Source organism: Filicampus tigris, chromosome 7, assembly GCF_054856515.1.
Source record: "Filicampus tigris isolate MCC_2025a chromosome 7, RoL_Ftig_1.0, whole genome shotgun sequence".
NCBI classification, from domain to species: domain Eukaryota; kingdom Metazoa; phylum Chordata; class Actinopteri; order Syngnathiformes; family Syngnathidae; genus Filicampus; species Filicampus tigris.
Window position 1 is genome coordinate 20,225,183 of NC_141223.1, and position 20,206 is coordinate 20,245,388.

General features: G+C 43.0%; 1 protein-coding gene across 1 annotated transcript; it reads left to right on the top strand.

The window, feature by feature from the left end:
* The first annotated feature begins 2,296 nt into the window (after positions 1-2,296).
* On the top strand, positions 2,297-8,251 carry p2ry1 (purinergic receptor P2Y1). The gene is made up of 2 exons (XM_086035807.1): positions 2,297-2,597; positions 6,335-8,251. Exon 2 carries the CDS (start codon positions 6,368-6,370, stop codon positions 7,427-7,429), a length of 1,062 nt encoding a protein of 353 aa, XP_085891933.1. The 5' UTR covers positions 2,297-2,597; positions 6,335-6,367; the 3' UTR covers positions 7,430-8,251.
* Positions 8,252-20,206: the final 11,955 nt, after the last annotated feature.

Sequence of the window (20,206 nt, forward strand, 5' to 3'; positions counted from 1 at the left end):
AATCAAATTCACCACAATCAATGATGTTGATTGATGATTACAATGATGTGACCGATATACATGTCCAAATTTAGTAAATCCAAAGGTTTTATTTTTTTTCTGTGTATTTATGAAAGATATATGATGACATCCACCACACATATCAGCAGAGCACAGAATCCGTCTGCCTGGACCTCAATCAAATTCACCACAATCGCTTTATACCACCCGAGCCACAATTTAAACCTGCTTTTAACTTGGTCTAAACTTAAGTCTAGTCTACTTTCTGAAGGACCCCCAGTGCAATGTGGTCTGGCAAATTTCCAAACACGGTAAACCCCCCGGCATGAAAATGAAGATGCACCCGTTTTCATGCCGAGCCCACGTGCATCTGTGTAGAAAAATAGGGAAATCATATATCGCCTTCTAGGCCACGAATACAGTATGTTGAAAAAACTCCCATATCTTGCCTAAGTTTGGATCCCCTAATATTTACAGCAAGAAGGATACAGTAAGAATTATAGGCAGAACAATGACTCTTTTAGAATACTTCCTTTAGTATTTGTTTAGCGTAGCAACAGAGAGAAAAATCGGCTAAAATCAGCCACTATTATTGGCCATCATCATTATTATTATTACAATATATTATAATGCCATTATCTTTGTATTACGTTGTCATGTATTAATGTGTCAAAAAAGTGAGTGGTGGGAAAAAAAAAATTGATCAATTTTAAAAGAGATTTTAAAAGAGCTAATATCGTCCGGCGATTAATCGCTCAGGTCCTTGTTTCTAGCAGCAATAAACCACATTAGATTATTGTTACGGTGTTGGCTCCCCTTTGAGATGTTTGGCATCACAATGTTATTAACTTAACCTTTTGGCTCGCATCCTCGCCTGCTGCCAAGCACCATTTGTTCTCCCTCGCATTGTGCTGTCTAGTCCTGCAGGAAACACACAAGTGACAGTCCTGATGAGCTTGTTGCTTTTATTTATAGTCCACTGCCCTGTTTGGCCTCTAACTACTGCAGAGGATTATTTTAGACAAGAGAACAATTATAGAGCCAAAGCCCCTATCACTCCATGCATACAAAACATTGTGTACCCGCACAATCTGATGAGAACAATCACATAAGACGTCCAAAAAATACTGACTGGACAAAGATAATAATGCTTGGTTTTCATTTGAAGTATATGTCATCGAAAAATGTAAAAGCTATGTACGGTAATTTAAATTGTTCTTTTATTTTAAATAACGTGATTAAATTGACTAAAAGGCAAATATTTGCTGAATGACAGTGTCAATAAGAATTGAGCATTATCTTCATTGTCTTTTTATTCTCTGATTACAGGAAAAATTATATTTATCGTATTCAATTCATTCTGTTATGGAATTGAACATGTGATATTGTTATATTGTTTGCTGTTTTGTATTCAATAAAGGAGTAAAAAAGACACTCGGCTGACTGGCAGACAAATTAATTACCTTTTTTTCGTCCTTAATTTGCAATTGAACATGATTTCGGTGTAGCATTGTGTTGATATTGGTGGCAACAATTTGTGACAGCGAGACAAACTGGCTCCAACTTTGCGTTAAGGGCGAGTCAAGACAGACGCCACGCCACCATGCGCTGCCGGGAACAATTTCAAAATAGAAGTGAACCAAGGCACTGATTTTCGCGATCCAATCTCAATACCAGAGCAGGGCGTCCGTTATTCGTCATCCGTCTGCAACGTGGGGACCTTTCCGTCGTCCGACTTTCGCCTTTTTTTTCCGGGCGCAAAAAAAAATAGTACCCGTCCATAGGCCGGTCCGCCTCTAACCAGGATCCCTCCGGGGGGAATTTAAAAGGGCACAACTTAAAAAGATTAGCTCAGCTGAAGAGTTGATGAAAAGTGAGCATTTTATCTTGGCACAATTTGACGCAGTTCTTCTATTGGATCTCGTTAGATGGCCCATTGTATTGTACCTAATGTTCTGACCCAATGCGATTCTCTATATTCCATGTCCTGCGGCTACAGTAACCGTTTTCAAACGTCTGTTTTCTAACTGCCCAAAAGAACTGCAACACACACCGTAAAATGATTTGTATGTATCCGAGATATAGGTTATTATTATGAGGGATCATCCAATAATCTCTTACTTATTTCACGGGCTAGAGTTCAGTAACGGGAGTAGGAGGGCGGTCTGGGAAGCCTGTGAGTGGTTTTTGTGGCTCTTGTGCGCCTCCCCTCTCCCTCCCTCCCTCGCTCTCTCTCTGCCTCTCTCCGTCTCTCTGTCTCTGTCTCTCTTCTCTCTCTCACTCTCCCCCCGCAGCTCATTCATGCCAACGCCTGCAGCTGTCTCTTTCTTTCTGTTGCTCTGTCTCTCCGCCACCGCCGTCTTGCTGCTGGCCACCTTCCACTTTCTCCCACAAGTGGCCACCACGTAACCGACTTCCGCACACAAGCATATACACACGCACGCTCTGCCTCAGTGCGTCAGCCCATGCAAGGTCGAAAGTGCGCAACTTTTCCAAGCGCCTTAGCGGATTCACCAGAGACACCTGACTCAGACTTGCTCTTTTTTTATTATCTCCCAAGTGGAAATAGGAATGTGGGCTACAAGTGGAGCTGAGTGGTGAGTACACTACGTCTGTGTGTGTGAGCCAGTGTGTGTTGTTGTATGTGATCCGCAAATGTGAAGTTTGTGTGCAACTACTCCGGCATGTGAATGCAATAAATGCACGCAGCTAATTGTTGCAATGCAACCATGTCAAATTCATATTCAATCATCCTAAGAAAATTATATATATAGTATGACTGTAGTATGATGCAGTAACAGGCAAGAAAAGCTAAGTCATCATGGGTTTCGTACCGCAGGCAAAAAAAATCCAGGTTCTGATGAGGTGCCCTTGAACAGCCACCAGAAAATGGGTGCTGGAAAAGTTCCCACTGTGTCAGTGTATGCCACTGTGTCAGTGTCGGTATGTAAATAGGAATATACGATACCATATATATATATATATATATATATATATATAAAATTGGTGATTAAAATCAAACACCAAATCATAATTTGGGAATTTGAGTCAGCACTAATCATAGCATATTGTTGGGTGTATTGTCACAAAGGACTGTTTGAATGGCAACAATCACATCTCAGTATGTGTGACATATTTATGTTGGCAGTGCATATGCATCATATGAAAACATACTCCCTTTGAGCGGGACACCCGGAAGTGTTTGCGTGTGTAAGGGAATTAGCCAGCTAATGATCATTAAATAAACTGTATGGTCAACGTAGCTCTTCTCGGCAGTGTATCAACACCTCTGTTGTTACTTCGCTGTTGGACTCTCACGCTGTTGCAGCAACAAACGAAGGGAGTTTGCAAACTTGGACCTGAAAGACGAACTCTCACAAGTTAGCTTTGCGCTAGAAAGTTGGTCCGACACAAAGTGGATGAATTTATGGAACCAAAAGCACAAATCAGCCTGCGGTCTACGTTGGCCCTAAAGTTGATAAAATAATAAACTGAAGACTATAGTGCAGTGTACAGTATACGGGAAGCTCAAGCATCACACTGTCGTGATCAAGTGTTTTACACGGCCAAAAAGCCAAAGAGTTCCAGGTTTGCTTAAAGTAGGAACACAGGTTTGACTCCTTGACAGCTGAGGGTCGGTGAGGAAGCAATTGGGCTCGTTAAAAGCGCCCATTGTGGCAATATGTTTGTGTGGCTGTGTGTGAGCTTGTGTTTTCAATCGAATCTAGACAAACAGAAATGCATATATAGTAAATGGGAAAAAAAAAAAAATCATCGGATGCTTCTGAATCCGGCCATAGCAAAAAATGACAGAGGGCCTCTCAGGCCTGCACAATGAGCAATTTAGCATAAAGACTCCTTGCAACGTAAACTGTGCAAGCCTGTATTGGGTTCTGAGGTGCTTCATTCAATATGTTGTACCCTATCACATTTTTTAAAAATTCCTAAAAATTTGAAGTGTCAGGGCGGCACGGTGGTCGACCGGTTGGCATGTCCGCCTCACATTTCAGAGGTTGTGGGTTCGATTCCGGCTCTGGCCTTTCTGTGTGGAGTTTGCATGTTGTCCCATGCCTGCGTGGGGGTTTTCTTCGGGTGCTCCGGTTTCCTCCCACATTCCGAAAAACATGCATGGTAGGTTAATTGATCACTCTAAATTGCCCCCAGGTGTGATTGTGAGTGTGTGAGTTTGTTTGTTTGTGTGTGCCCTGCGATTGGCTGGCAACCAGTTCAGGGTGTACCCTGCCTACTGCCCGATGACAGCTGGGATAGGCTCCAGCACGCCCGCGACCCTTGTGAGGAGAAGCGGTGAGGATAATGGATGGAGTGTCAGTCAAGGAAGTCGCATGTTGCTGCAGAAAGAGGTTATGGGCTAGAATAAAGACAGAAAAATGGAGATGTGTTGCAAGGCGGGGCCCGCTCCCATTTATTAAATGTAACCGGAGTGGTGCAGATGCCGCTTGCGTTTACTTTTTTACCACAAGCGTTAATATTTCATCAACAGGTACATATGAAATTATGAATATGTTTAAGTCTTGTTGTTAAACACAATATGTGTATTGTACGTACAGTATTTCTATGGCTTGTCGGCGTGTGGTGGTTATAACCCGCAATTGGATTTTCCACCTGTGTGAAAGTCGCCGTGCATTTTGATTGGCGACATCGCCACATGGTCCAACTGTGATTCAATATTTGAATCGCCGTAAAATCAGCGGCCAAGAGTCGGTCGGCCACTTGTGAAATCTTGAAGCAGAACCCCGCACACGGCGCAAGTTTGAGTGGAGCTGCGCTGCATCGCTCAGTGTCCGGGGGGCCTTAGAGAAAAAAAGTAGATTAAGTGATTATCACCACTGTCTCACAGCAAAAAGAATCAGGGTTCAGATCTCAGCTCTGCCCTTTTATGCTTCCAATTGGCATTAGGAACAGTATCAATTGAATATTTACTAAAACAAGTTAGTTTCAGGTGTGAATGTGATTGATAGGCAGCTGTAAGGTACAAACTCGGCTCCACACTCATTTGGCAAAATCAGATAATAACTGATACTGCTGCTGACCATACGAATAACAAACCGCTGATGTTCACTTATTGGTGAAAAGATCCTCAGGTTAACAATTACACAGAACTGGGCATCGGCCCTGAGTTTCCGTCCTGCATATTTCATCGACCCACGTGGTCCCAGTCGGTCTGAGTCAGCCGACCGGCGTCGAGAACGGACTTTACCGATACCGCGTCACATGCAGGCGCCGCACTCCTGACACGCAGTCGGGTAAAGAAACAATAAAAAATAAAAGGGTGTGGTGTACCTTGCGGTCGCACAGACGCATGTGTCCAATTTCTTTTAATTTCACTGATGACAACGCTGTGCGTGTGTGTGTGTCAGTTGTTTTCGTTGTCTTTGTTTGGCGGCGTGTTTCAGATTGTGCGGCACCTGCGTGTGACGTAAAGAGGACGTAATCGACGCCGATTGGCGTGGGTCGATTGAATATGCAGGATGGAAACCGGGAACGGAGGGCCGATGCCCAGCTCTGCAATTACAGATACACTGACAAGAAACGATAAGGATAAACATGTTGCTTTTAGCTTACCCTGATGTTATTTTATAGCGCTGAATGCTGTTGTGTCATATACTCCGCAGTTTCGTTTTTGCTGCAGCAGTCTGTTTTTTTCGGCTACTTGACGTGTTAAGTTAATAAAGAGGGCTATTGTTCTTCCACATTGTTGTTGTTTGGTAGCATGTCTCATTGACTGATTCGTTCAATGTTGTGTGGTTTTCACAGTTCCCCATGGTATTATTTGGAAGTGGAAAACTGACCTCAAACCGAATAGTGTGTGGAATTGATCGATCGTGCTTTGAAGCGATGGAGGATGACAAATATAGTGCCCTACTTGGCTGCAACCAGCAGAGGTGCTGTTGATTTGGTCTCCTTGAGTTTACAGTCAAAAGAAGCACAACATGACGACAGCTATGGGAAGCTTGGCTGCATCCAAGCAAAAAGGCATAGAGAAAGGGGTTCAGAACACTCACCCCCAAAAAATCCAAATAAAAAAAATATTTGAGAAAGTAATTATTGTCTGTTTCTATATGTTCCTTGTGACTGAGTGGTGAACAGTCTATGTGGGTCATCTGCCTGCTTTTCCGAAGTCAGCTGAGATAGGCTCCAGCTCCCCGCAACCCAGAACAGCATAAGCGGCGTAGAGAATGGATGAAAATAAATTGAGTAATTGATTTTTTTCCTTTTCATAAAGGAATGCAATCCAATGTCAATTTCTACCACCAACAAGACAATCTGTCTATAAAATGTCTATTTCCTGAATGTTTTCTGTGATTTTCTCCAGTCAAAGGTCAAGCCCCTGCCCCTGACGGACACCATGACCTCTGACCTCAACCTGAGCACCCTTCTGAACGTGAGCGAGCTACACAATCACTCGCGAGGATGCTCGCTCACCAAAACGGGCTTCCAGTTCTACTACCTGCCCACCGTCTACATCATGGTGTTCATCACGGGCCTGGTGGGCAACAGCCTGGCCATCTGGATGTTCGTGTGCCACATGCGGCCGTGGAGCAGCATCTCCGTCTACATGTTCAACCTGGCGCTGGCCGACTTCTGCTACGTGCTCTCGCTGCCCTTCCTCATCTTCTACTACTTCAACAAGACCGACTGGATCTTCGGCGACGTGCTGTGCCGGCTGCAGCGCTTCATCTTCCACGTCAATCTGTACGGCAGCATCCTGTTCCTCACCTGCATCAGCGTGCACCGCTACACGGGCGTGGTGCACCCGCTCAAGTCCCTGGGCCGGCTCAAGAAGAAGAACGCCGTCATCACGAGCGCGCTAGTGTGGGCTGTGGTGGTCCTCGCCATCTCGCCCATCCTCTACTACTCGCGGACGGGCTCCAAGCGCAACGCCACCACCTGCTACGACACCACCACCGAGGATGAGCTGCCCGGTTATTTCATCTACAGCATGACGTTGACCGTCTTCGGCTTCTGCGTCCCGTTCATCATCATCTTCTGTTGCTACGGCATGATCGTCAAAGCCTTGATCTGCAACGACATGAACAACGCGCCCCTGCGGCAGAAATCCATCCACCTGGTCATCATCGTCCTGGCCGTCTTCGCCATCTCCTACCTGCCTTTCCACGTCATGAAGAACCTGAACATGCGGGCCCGGCTGTACTTCCAGAGCCCGGCCATGTGTGACTTTAACAACCGCGTCTACGCCACCTATCAGGTGACCCGCGGCCTGGCGAGCCTCAACAGCTGCGTGGACCCCATCCTCTATTTCCTGGCGGGCGACACGTTCAGGAGGAAGCTGTCGCGGGCCACCAAGAAGCCCTCCAGGAAGGGGGACAACGCGTTGCAGTCCAAGAGCGAGGAGACGGCACTCAACAGTCTGGCGGAGTACGTGGAGAACGGAGAGCGGCGGATGTGAAGCTATAGTGTTGGATAATGGAAGCACTGTGCGGTCCGCGGAGGCCGTTTCTACCCTGTGATAACTGCCGTTGCGTATACACACTTGTGATGTGTTGTTGTGCATCTGTGTTGTCTTACGTGACGTACACCGGCCACAATATTAGGTACCCCTGCGCAACCCATCGAGACTCAGAGCAAAATGTGCCTTTACAACGATATTAATGCTCCGTCTGATGTGCTTGTGTCATTTTTGATACATGTATTTATGCGTAATGTATTTATCTGTGTATATGTTATGTTGAGTAGTCACAGCCCTTTCTGTTATAAGTTGCATTAAGAAAGGTACAGAGAATACAGAAAATGAATGGATGGATAGATGGAGCTCTACAAACAGCTACATGCGTCAATCAAAAGCATTACCATCCTTGTAAAGGCAGAATTACCGCTACATCATGAGATCGTCCAATTGTGCCTAATATTGTAAGCCTTTCCATTATCCTCTTGAGGACTTGATGAACTCATACTTGGGACTAAAAGGTTCCGCTCTTGAATTTGCTGAGGAGTAAAAGAGATTAAAAAGATTGGACGCTACCCTCTGCAGTCGCTGAGCGTAGGCTCCATCGATAGCTGTTAAGCAGCTGGGGGGAAGAGAGTGACCGTACCGTAATAGACTTGGAAAGACGTTATCTATGTACTGGACACAATATTAGGTACACCTAATGACTGTCAATACAGGAGCTGCACTGTACTTTGTCATACTGAGATATCGGTGCATCTATAATGCTGCTCTTCTATTGGATCCCGTTAGATTGTGTTCCTAATAAAGTGTCCAGTGAATACACTCACTGTAATGGAGTTTGAAATGCACTACACTGAACGGGGGGGGGGGGGGGGGGTGGCGTTGGTCTTTTGCCTCCCCCTCTTCTCCTCCTCCCTGCGGTGGACCGCTTTGGCAGCTTGACAGCTGTGAGGTTGAAACAGCTGTGTGGCCACCATCTTGTTAACCTGCACAGACAACAACAAAACAAGAAGATAAATGCCAACAGTATTATGTGTATAGGACACCGTAATGAATGTGAATCTTTTCACTGTACAGGATGTTGTTTAATGTGTGGGTGTGGTGTCTAGTAGCAAATACTGTCACTAAAGCTTGACTAACTGTTTATTGCAACATGGAGAATAAACATGTTTTAAAAACACTTTGACATACCTCAACACTGCATGGGCCATCAACCCCTAATTGGGAATAGGCCCAATATCTTGGTTGCAGTCCATCCGAAAGGTGTTTGATGGCCCTTTCATACTGCAAGGTACCGTCACTACTTTGCACGATGCTTTTCCATTAGCTGTGGTAACTTGGAGACGTAAAGCGCTGTTGATGTCACCCATTGGTTGATTAATCATCGCTGTGCTTGTGGCTACATGGCTAGAAAGGTCAACTGTGCCTTTAGTGCTGGACGCTGCACTTTTGTACTCTGCAGTCTCCACTTGGCTAAACTTTGGATAAAATGTAACTTTAAAAAGTTAACACGCGAGACGCTCGATCTCCTCCATTGATGTTGTTTGTTTGTGTGTCTCTCACTGCCGACTGTTAGCGAACTGCAGTATTTTATTCCACAGTCTTTACTTTTTTTCTTGCTGCCCTCAGTATTCTTTTGTATACTTTTTTTCTCTGATACCTTCCTTTTACCAAAAAGTAAATAGAGGAGATTGCTTTGTTTTTTTTCAATGCATTTCAATGGGTGTCAATTATACGTGAATTTGCAAATGACGGGGGTTGACTGTAGAGTCAGTAAACAAATTGTTTAAATAGAATGGTTGGATTGGTCCATCCTCTGATCGGATGGATGATTTTTAAAAAAAATTTTTTAAACACGCTGATTTGATCCAAAAACCCTGATAAGATCGTGTAAAGTCGACCGTTTGGCTGCCATACACTGTATCATTTCTGCCCTCAATCTTCTCTCAGTTACTTTTTCTCCTTTCCATACCACAAGAAGTACATACCGACTGATGTGTTCAACATGTTAGCGTACCATGGACACTGCAGTATTGTACTCCACAGTCTCGACTTGGCTGTACCACTCTGCCCTCAGTCTCTCTGCGGATAACATTTTCCTCCTTGACCCCATACTAAAAGTATATACTGTTGAAGGATCTAAATCTATATTAATGGCTTTATATTAGCCAACAGGTATACCGATATGGCAATTACACATTTACGGACATTGCATAATGAGTCACGTCAAGTCAAGTGTTCGAGTCAGCGTGCCCTGATCTGACTATGGGACCCGCTGGAGAAGATCAGCCCCATAGGCAGGACCAGCCCAAATTTTGTTTAGATTATGAAGACGGTATAAATGTGAGGGCTGCATGTTAGACCACGCCCCTTTACTGCCCTCGCCCGTCTCGGGTGAGAGCATTCGCGAGGATGGAAAAGCTTCCCAGATCTGATCATTGTATGATTCCTGAACTTCAGAGATGGAAAAGAAAACAGATGAAAAAATTCAATCAACTGTGAGTCTTTATTTACATTGGATACCTTCTTCAAAGATAAAACAAACACGCATTGAGTAAGTAGTTGTTTTGTAAATTGATAATTGGGTTTATGGTCTCGAGACCTACAAAACATTCCAACAAAGTACAAGATATTCTCATTGTTGCTGTTTGTTAGTATGTCTTGTCGCTGACTGATGCATTCAATGCCAAGTGTTTTTTTGGTTTTTTTTGCAGGTTGCTACCGTAGATTGAAATCTAATCAAATTTGAAGCCTGCAATTGTCCATACTTTCTTGCTCAGATGAAGAATTAAGATTCAGGGGAAACTCAGACGTGTAGTTAATTTATTGATTAAGCTAAGTCCCTGACTTTTTGTCACATAGATTGTCTGGTGCCACGTTATCAGTGTCTTTATCAATACAGTAATTTGAAAAAGTCATCCATGTCAACGAATTTTACTGAGCCTCCTCGTCTTTCTCTCCGTCCTTCTCATTCTGCAGGGTTGGTGACTTTCTCTTTCAACATTGCCAAGAGGACGCAATGGAATGAAGGGAGGAATAAAAGAGTAGCACATCTTTCTTTGCGCTTATCCTCAGACATCTTTTGTGTTTGTCGCAATGAAGGAGGGGGCGGTGTTGGCCAGGAACCTGGGGGGGCCACACATTGCTTTGGGCACCAATCTCCCTGCTTGGCGTGTGAATAAAAACAAGCTTTCGATCTCGTCCTCGCTTGGGCGCCTGAAGGTGATGAAGACCTTTTTCCTCGCTGTTTTGTTGCCTCTTTTGTCCAAACAAAAGTTAAGCGTTGACAGCCGTCCTTAAATCCAAGAGATTTATGTCTTCACTTGTGTGTGCCCTTTGATTAATGAGAGGAAGGTAACCTTGAACCAAATGTGGAATCAAACTCTTGAAAAAACAGTTTAGTGTGACTGAGAACACTGGGTAAGGTTGTGTACAGTGAGGACACTTACAATGTGTTTGTGTTTAGGTCGGGTGGGGGCACAAACACATCCATCATAGGGAAGCCACCTGTCTGCAGTAAAACTACAAACGAGATTGCGCCCATGTGGTGTGTTCATTAGCATATTAATTGCACAGCTTCGTTCCTAAAGCCTTAGACAAGGAACAATAGCTGAATGAAGATATTGTGTTTGTGTGTAGCGCTCAGTCCTTTCAGTGGAGCTACGGATGCGTCTGCAGAGATTACGACTGCTTTAGTTATACATTAGTTTTGAAGTGTGTGTGAATGGTTGTCTATATGTGCCCTGTAATTGACTGGACACCAGTCCAAAATTAGCTTAAATTGGCTGCAGCTTTGCAGGACGCTCAACAGTCTTGGACGATAAAATGTGTGCATGGTTTTGCAGTGGAAGACTGTTGTTTGATTCCGTGTAGCTTTTCATTGACTTAAAGTCATACTACCCCGAATTATAATTAAATAGGCATGAAAATATCCCTCTGAAGTCACACACATTGTCAATTTGATCCTATGAGAGCTCAGTTCATAATTGCTGGGTGTGTATCTTTTGTTTTTCTTTGGCTTCTTTTGACTGTTATTCCCCAAAATGGTATACTGGAAGTTATCTAAAGTAAGTATAACGTTGTTGCAGGGGTGCCTTGAGATATGGCTTGACTTGGTTTTTCAAGATCTTCCAGATTTAAGATTGCTGGTCTGAATTTTTTTCAGTTCACAATATCCAACCACCTTCAATTCACATTAATTTCCTTGCAGTGGAAGGACACTATCATTCGGTAGTTGTAATGAACCATTAAAATGGTTTGCCAAATACCAAAAACATTTTTATTTACATAGCGCATTTCATAACAGCTGGCGCTGTAACAAAGCACTTTACAAACAATAAACAATAAATAATACACGCAAGAACAAGGAAGGAACAACATGTTAGGTACAGTTGTGTTTATTGATCACATTTTCCATGCTTGCAGGTTATATGGACGGAAAATGTTATCAATGTGTGTTTTTATTCAGTATATCACGCTGAGCAAATATCTTATGAAAAAATAATAATTTGGGGTTCGGATTAATTGCATTTTCGTTCATTTCAATGTGGAAAGATGATTTGAAATACAAATGTCATGAGACACAACCATCGTCAAGTTAAACTTGTAACTCAAGGTACCACTGCATGTTTGTAAACAAATGTAAGGTTGATAGGGTAGGTAGGTATACTAATATTGTGATGTTGGTCTTACAGAAATATATTATTACACGTGTGCGAAAGTTAAGAATTTTGCAAATGTTACCTAAATCATGGCAACAGCTAAACCTTGGAAGTGATTATTATGATCATTTCTAAGGAGCTTTTCTTCGGTTGTTTTTGGCATGATTGAGTCCACTGGTCAGTACACGTTCATGACAGTTTTGGAATAAAACTGCATGTGGATCGGTGTGCCCAAGTCCTGTTGTTGTTATTGTAACCCTGACAACGGGGTGGCAGCGTTTGCCTCGACAGATGCTTTTTGTGAGCGGGCCAAAGCGGGGAAACGCAACTGTGGGAACCACACAAAAAACATTGTGCATTTCCTGTGGTGGAAGCCACAACTCCCGCTTACACGATGGAATTTATGCACTGCACAATACGGCAACATTGAGTTCCCATGTAGATGACGATCGTGGATTTTTTGAGCATTTATTTTTGGGGAAGCTTTGACTCTATAAGAGGTTTGCCAGCTTGGCATATCTCACACCTCACTGACAGTCAATGAACCAAACGGCCAAATGACTCAGACTGTGTGAGTCATTGACTGTGTTGTGTGTCCATAACAGTGTTTCTTAAAATCGATATAACAGTAGCTCGTCCTTCACTTTCAACAATTATATGATATTTTTCATATTGTTTTATTGGATAATAATGATCCAATGAAGTTGTGATATGATGCAATGTAGTGTGAGCCCATGCCATTAACTCCTTCAACGCTAGTCATTTTCAAAACAGAGTTCACCCTATATTACCAGCCAATTTAGAGCACTTGACTGATCTTTCAAAATCCACAGAATATTATATACTGTGACAATATAAGTGCCAGAACCTACCAAAGGGTAGACTAGAACTTATTTCACCAGATAAAAAGTTTCTTTTATTGTATTTTCATTCTTTAATAGTCAGCAGTAGATCATGGGTTGGTTTCAGCAAGAGAAACAAGGAGAAAGTAATCTTTCTAATTGTGAGGAATAAAGAGATTTTTGTGTCACTGGAATTCTTAAATGTGTTTCGAATGAGTGAGCCGTTGATCAACAACATGCAAAATGGCGTCAGCCGTCGATGTCAATTGCTCATTGGCTGCTAGCAGGCAAATCAGTGCATGGGATCGAAGTGACAAAAGTGAAGAAACGGCAAAGACAAGAGCATTATCTAGTAAATTAACCCATTAAAGCCTGAAGCCCCTCGGGAGACTTCTCTCTAAAACCTACGGTCATTTTTGGAGTCACCCTTGAAAACCTGACATTTTCGCCACCTTCAAAATAATTATTATTGCAGCCCCTGTGGCAGATAGCAGGGGCGGAGCCACCCAGATTGACAGACTGCCCACCCAGTGAGATTCATGAAAAAATATATACTTTTACATATTTTGTAAATTATGAAATTATTTTATAATTTGTGTTTCGTTGTGTTTTTTATTGTATTGAATATTAAGAACGGCATAGTTGTGGTTGTCTCAGGAAGATTTGAACTTCATATTATTCAGTTTGTCGTTTGATTTGTATATACAATGTATCAGGACAGGAGGATTCTGTTCAGTGAGGGAAATATTCAGGCCCACCCTGATTTTTCCAGGCCCACCCATTAGCCACGTTCTGGCTCCAACCCTGGCAGATAGAAACATAATTCCAAAATTTGACATGTTAGACACATGGCTTTCACACAGGCCCGAGTTCATTAATATTTACTGTTTCAATCGAACATGCAAGTGAAGCACTATTTTAATTTTAAAAAATCAAGTGGTAATCACCACAGCGGCACGGTGGTCGACTGGTTAGCACGTCCGCCTCACAGTTCAGAGGTCGTGGGTTCGATCCCGGCTCCGGCCTCCCTGTGTGGAGTTTGCATGTTCTCCCCGTGCCTGCGTGGATTTTCTCCGGGCACTCCGGTTTCCTCCCACATTCCAAAAACATGCATGGTAAGTTGATTGGATACCCTAAAATTGGCCCTAGGTGTGATTGTGAGTGCGGATGTTTGTCTCTGTGTGCCCTGCGATTGGCTGGCAACCAGTTCAGGGTGTCCCCCGCCTACTGCCCAAAGACAGCTGGGATAGGCTCCAGCACGCCCCGCGACCCTTGTGAGGAGAAGCGGTACAGATAATGGATGGATGGAAGTGGTAATCACCATACTGTATTCTCTTACAAAGACATTGAAATCGTCATTGTCTATGAATATATATCTTAACCATACAACACGTTTGGATGGTTTCACGACTTTTTAAAGTCCACGAGCGTGTTGTCTATATTACTGCTGTGACTACTAGCAGAGCTCCAGCGATCGACTGTGCTTTCATTACTCCTCGAAAAACTTCCGGATATCCTCCAACAACTCACGACACCGTCACATGTATGTTCTGATGCATTGTATTGGCTAAGAGACCGAGAACTGGATAAAAAAAAGAAAATGACGTAAACGCTCTCCCGGCTTTAAAGGGAGAAACACGCAACAGCACTCCTGGCTTTGGTGGTACAAACGCGGTTATGCGCTCCCCTCCTTAATGGAACTATAAGTTGCTTTTTATTGTTTCACTATGGCCACCCCACTGAAAAATTACTGGCTCCAAGCCTATGTCCAGTGGGGTACATTGCAGTTCATCATGTTTTTTTTTTATTTTTATATGATTTGCTACGTTCATAATGATTTTATGCAAAGTTAGAGAGGTAGGTTTTTCCTTTGTATTTTTTAGAGTATTTTACCATAATTCAAAGATCAAATAGATCACAATAAAAATAAATAGCAACACAGAGATCTAGTCCCAGTTATAATAAATGAATAAATAAAAATAATGAATGAATAAATAAATCACATGTATGGCCACAAGCATTCAAAAAAAGCAATCAATCCATCATGCTCTCATTTAATGTGAACATCCACATTGTCACACTGTCCACAATGAGGGTGCCAGGATGATGAACAGCACATGGCTGCACTACCAGAGCGATGCTATCTAGAGTCAGCCAGATGCTTGCTGGGGCCTTTACTTTCCAAAGCATCAGCCCAGTCAGCTGAATATCTTTAGGACTGTACGCTGACAGCTCTTTTGAGTTAAACAATTTCACCGTGTTGACAGAAGTTTGAGTACAAAAGGGGGGAAAACTAGTCCTGCATGGACTCGTGAACGCTGCCTGGCAACAAGTGGCAAAGGAGATAAGGTGATATTTTTAACATTGCCATTATGCAGCTGACCTAACAGCTTTCTTCCATATTGCAACACCACGAATCAGGCACCATCTTGACTTCCCACTGAGGTTCTGCCGCATTGTACTGCTGCTATGCATCAGGTTTGAAGGTCAGAGCGATGTCGGACATTCACACATTACAACAGTCCAAAGCCACACTGGTAGGCTGCCAGTAGCTCAGTCTCTAAGGACCCAAAAAGTTGAAAGTTTAAGATGCAATTGCATATTTTGGGGGTGGCATTTGCTTCCGGATGCAGTCTTAAGCAATGTAAACAGGATACCTACCAGCTCTGGGTGTGGCACCTCCAACACTTGAATCTTTCCCTTTTGTATGTATTGTGTCTATGCATAAATAATACAAGAAAAACAAGCATGTAACTTAAATGTTCCCCTGGAGACACAGCTGGAAGTTGGTTTTACCGTGCGATCTCGTGATCGGATGATGGCCTATGGCAAATTGACTGACGTGATGGTTGAGTGGGTGTTGGAGCGGGATGTGCTGTCTGGTCCTCCTGCCTGATAAGCCCTGCAGGGTAGGACTTGTACCTTTGAGATCAGCTGGGGTTAAATACAAAAAAAAAGTTGTGGAGGAGGGAGGATAAGGGGAGTTGTGGAGGAGGGGGGCTGTGAGATAAGGGAGGTATGAGTCAAGAAGCCGAGAGCTAACGTGAAAGCAAATAGGCTGGTGGCTTCGAGAGAGGTGATAGAGGGGAGAGAGAACATAAGATGAGCGCAGTATGAAAATATATATACTGCGCTGCAGACACTTTATTGGTACATCTGCACCACTCCTCATAAGATGACCTTTTCACATATTAAAATAACAAAATTAATTGTTCTTCTTTATTTTGAATAATACAGATATGATCATGTTGCAATACATTGAAATGCAGATAAAATACGATGCTGCACAGTACAGTAAGATGTGATACGATACGACACAATACGAGACATATACAATACGTACGAGACAATTTGGTTAAAATAAGGTACAGTGTGATGAGGTACAGGACCATGCAATACGATATGATAGTATCTTTAGTATGATATGGTGTGGTACAATGTAATATGATGCCATATGATAAGATGTGATACGGAACCATACGATACAATACAATACCATGCCATACAACATCATATAAGGCAACGATAGATATGGTACAGTGCCATCCGGTACAGTACGATACGATGCAATGTGATATCATATGATACGATGCAATGCGATACCATACAATACCGCACAGGACAGTGATAGGATACAATATCATACTATATGACAAGAGGCAGTTAGGTTCAGATCAGGTATGATGCCTCAAGGAGCAGCTGGTCAGCCGAACAGAGACACCGAGCAGGAGTGTAAAGCTCAAAGAGGCGGGCCAAGACCATTTTGAGATTTGAAAAAGAATAGCAGAATCTAAAATGAACTCTAAAGGGCACAGTGGAGGTTTGCCACAACAGGAGTTATGTGCTCCCGTGTTTCAGTTAAGAGGTGAGCGGCAGAATTTTGAACCATGGAGACGCTTGAGGGATGACTGGCTGACTTCAAAGTTAAGTGCCTAACAATATAATGCAATATGATATGTAACATATACAGGCAGGCAATAGAGTTAAGATGTTGAGATCCAAGAAAGTATTTTTGCATTTAGACAAGAAATGAACAAAATCAATGTGTTTTTCTCAATGTTTTTTTTTTTTTTTTTAATCTCTTGTATTCAATTTCAGTAAGGTGCCTAATGAAGCTCTAGGTCAGTACACATCAAATAGGTTTTTGTATTTCGGAACTTGAAACTTTATTGATTTATGCATCAACATTATGAGGCCACGAGCATGCACAGTGAAGGAACATTTGTTTCCAAGTCGAAGTGCTACGTCGTGTCTGGAGCTCGACTGTTTGAGCTATGAGCTTGAGATGTGCAATGGCCTTCCTTCCGCTGATAGTTTCTACCCGAATAGCCAAGCTGTCATCCTCCAAACTGCGCTGCTGCTGAGATGATAAATCTCTTAACGCCAGCGTTTACACAAGGGCAAATTATAACCGATGGTGCAACGTGCCATTGCGTGTACTCAGATCTGGGCAGTCCGTCCTTGGCCGGACCGTTGGACCCTCCGGCCCGGGCCGGATACACATTTTGGGGCGGGGGGTGACAATTCTAAAAAAATGTCTGGACTAAGCATGGCCGGAAGTGGATTTTAGTCTGGCCCACTAATCCACCCTCATGCATTTGATGTGGTCGCGAATTTCATCTCAGCCTACTCAGTGAAAGGCTTCTTTTTAGGCTTCTTTCTACTTCCGCATCGGCGCGAGCGACAACTGCCGCATTGATTCACGTGACCGACACATTGTGCTGTTGGCGACAGGTCTGCGACACATGCCACGCACACATCAGGAATTGTTGCTGCTCTGATCGGTCCATTATGTCACGTCATGTTGCGATAACATACAGTTTCCCACACGGAGAGGAGAGAGAGAGGCTGCAGCACGCAGCTCGTTGCTTCTGCAAAAGCAAACTGTTTGGCAATAAATTTAAATGCATAGTCTAGTCATCTCGGTCCCTTTATGATTGTAGCAGGTACGATATCCATTGTTGTCACTGTCTTTTTGAAGCGACGCCCCCCCCGACTTGGAACTCAACTGTTTCAAAACAACATTAAGCTGCGTACAGCACTCAAGTATGACGCTGCCACATCAAGGTGGAGTTCATGCATTTCTGGCGTCTTCTACTTGCGGAAATACGCCGTAGCAAACCTGCTGTGTATAGTGGTTTACTGTGATGCTTTTATTTTGAAGGCCATGAACGAAGGGAAGTGTAATAAATAATTTGTTGAATGCGACTTCTGGCCATCTGTTGGACCCAAATAATTATGCGATACGACAAAACCAACCCCGGGGCTTGCAATGGAAGTAAGCCGGAGGGAGGAACGGGGCGGGGGGTGATCATTTTTCTGAATAAGGGCGGGGGGTCGCGGCCAAAAGGGTACCCAGGTCAAGGGTGGAGGGTCAAGGCCGGACCGGCAATAAAGGGTCAAGTGCCAAGCTCTGGTCTTGTGTATACATAGGTAATGGAGTGACACACTCATACAACATTAGGTACTTATTCTGATGCAAGAGGTGGATAAAAAATACTCACAGGTGGGTGCACACAATGATTTTTAGCATTTAAAACAACTTTGAAGATGTGAGAGCACTCACACATGTTTAGGAGAAAAATCTGTCTGTGTCCTTACTGTTCTTGTGGAGTCGTATTTTCGTGTACAGAGCAAATCTAGTGAAATTGCAGTCTAACTGTGTACATGGGGTGCAAGAAAACAGAAGTTATGGTGTTCAGTCCCAGTGGCTCGTCTCCATCCCACCCTGTTGACCTGGGCCCCCTGTCTTCACATCTAAAGCCAACAGTCTCAACCTTGGGTTTTAAAATGGACAGTGATTTTAAATTGGACCAGCAAATCAGCGCTGTTGTAAAGTCGAGCTTCTTTCACCTTAGACAGCTGGCTAAGGTAAAGTTCCTTCTTTCCCATCAGCACTTGGAAACAGTCATCCATGCCTTTGTTACATCTCGGCTAGATTACTGCAATGCACTTTATTTTGGAGTCAGCCAGTCCTCCCTCAAACGTCTCCAGTTGGTCCAAAATGCTGTTGCCCACCTACTAAGTGGAGCTCGGACGATCGAGCACATAACACCATTAAATGGCCTGGCCCCGGCGTACCTCTGTGAGCTCCTCCACTCCTCCGCACCTTCCCGCAGCCTCAGGTCTGTGGACCAGACGCTGCTTGAGGTGCCGAGGATCAAGCGGAGCCTCAGAGGGGATCGAGCCTTTTCTGTCACTGGTCCTTCCCTCTATAATGACCTCCCATTGGTTGTTAGGCAAGCCCCCTCTCTGTCTATGTTTAAAACCCAGTTGAAGACACGTTTCTTTTCTCTGGCTTTTGATCAGACCTGAATTTTTCGGCTCTTTTCCGGTTTCAATTGTATATAGTGTTTTATGTCAATTTTTTGTTTTTTTTTATTTATATTTTATTTATATTTTATATATTATTTATGTCTATATTTATTAATACATGTACCACAGCCTTTTATTGTTTTTGTTCTATTTATTGTATTGTTTGTAAAGTGCTTTGTTACAGCTCTAGCTGTTATGAAATGCACTATATAAATAAATAAAATTGTATTGTACTGTATTGTATTGTCTAAGTGAATAGAGCTACTACTTCCTGGCCACTGAAAGCAACTCCACTCATTTGCTTTGAATTCAGTGCAGGGGAGGCACACACAAAGTCTTTGGTATTGCAGAAACAGAAATAGACTTGCTGGATTCCTTGCAGAATACACTGGTCAACAAATGTTTACTATTTTTTTTTTGTTTTTAATCAGAAGTTAACTTTTCCAAATTCATTTTTTGCCTTGAGTCACAATCTGCCCTAGTGTTTTTCTGTAGCACCATTGTGTTTTCATAATGATAACATAATAAAAATAATATATGTAATACAATAATATATTTAGTAATGTTTATAGGTTAAGTTCAGCAACATTGTGGATTTTTTTTTCTGAAACAGAGCTATTCATTACAACGCATGGTAAAATCCATATAGCGCAAGCTTTTATAGGTCAAATTAAAAAAAAAAAAAAAAAAAAATCTTTCAAATCTGATATGTTACAATAAAAGTAAAGCCATTTTTAAAATCAGTGTCAAAAATGCGTTCAGGAACACATAAAGCCATCTCTGAGTATAATTTGCTCTTGACCAGTGATATCGAAGCGCACAAAGTACATTATAAAAAACTGCAAGCAGACCTCCACTTGCGAGCGATGGAAAGTTGGTCAGGGCAATCACAGATGACTGCTGTGAAGTGAGTCCCGCCTTCACGATTGTTCACGTCCGTGCATGACACCCCTCTCCAC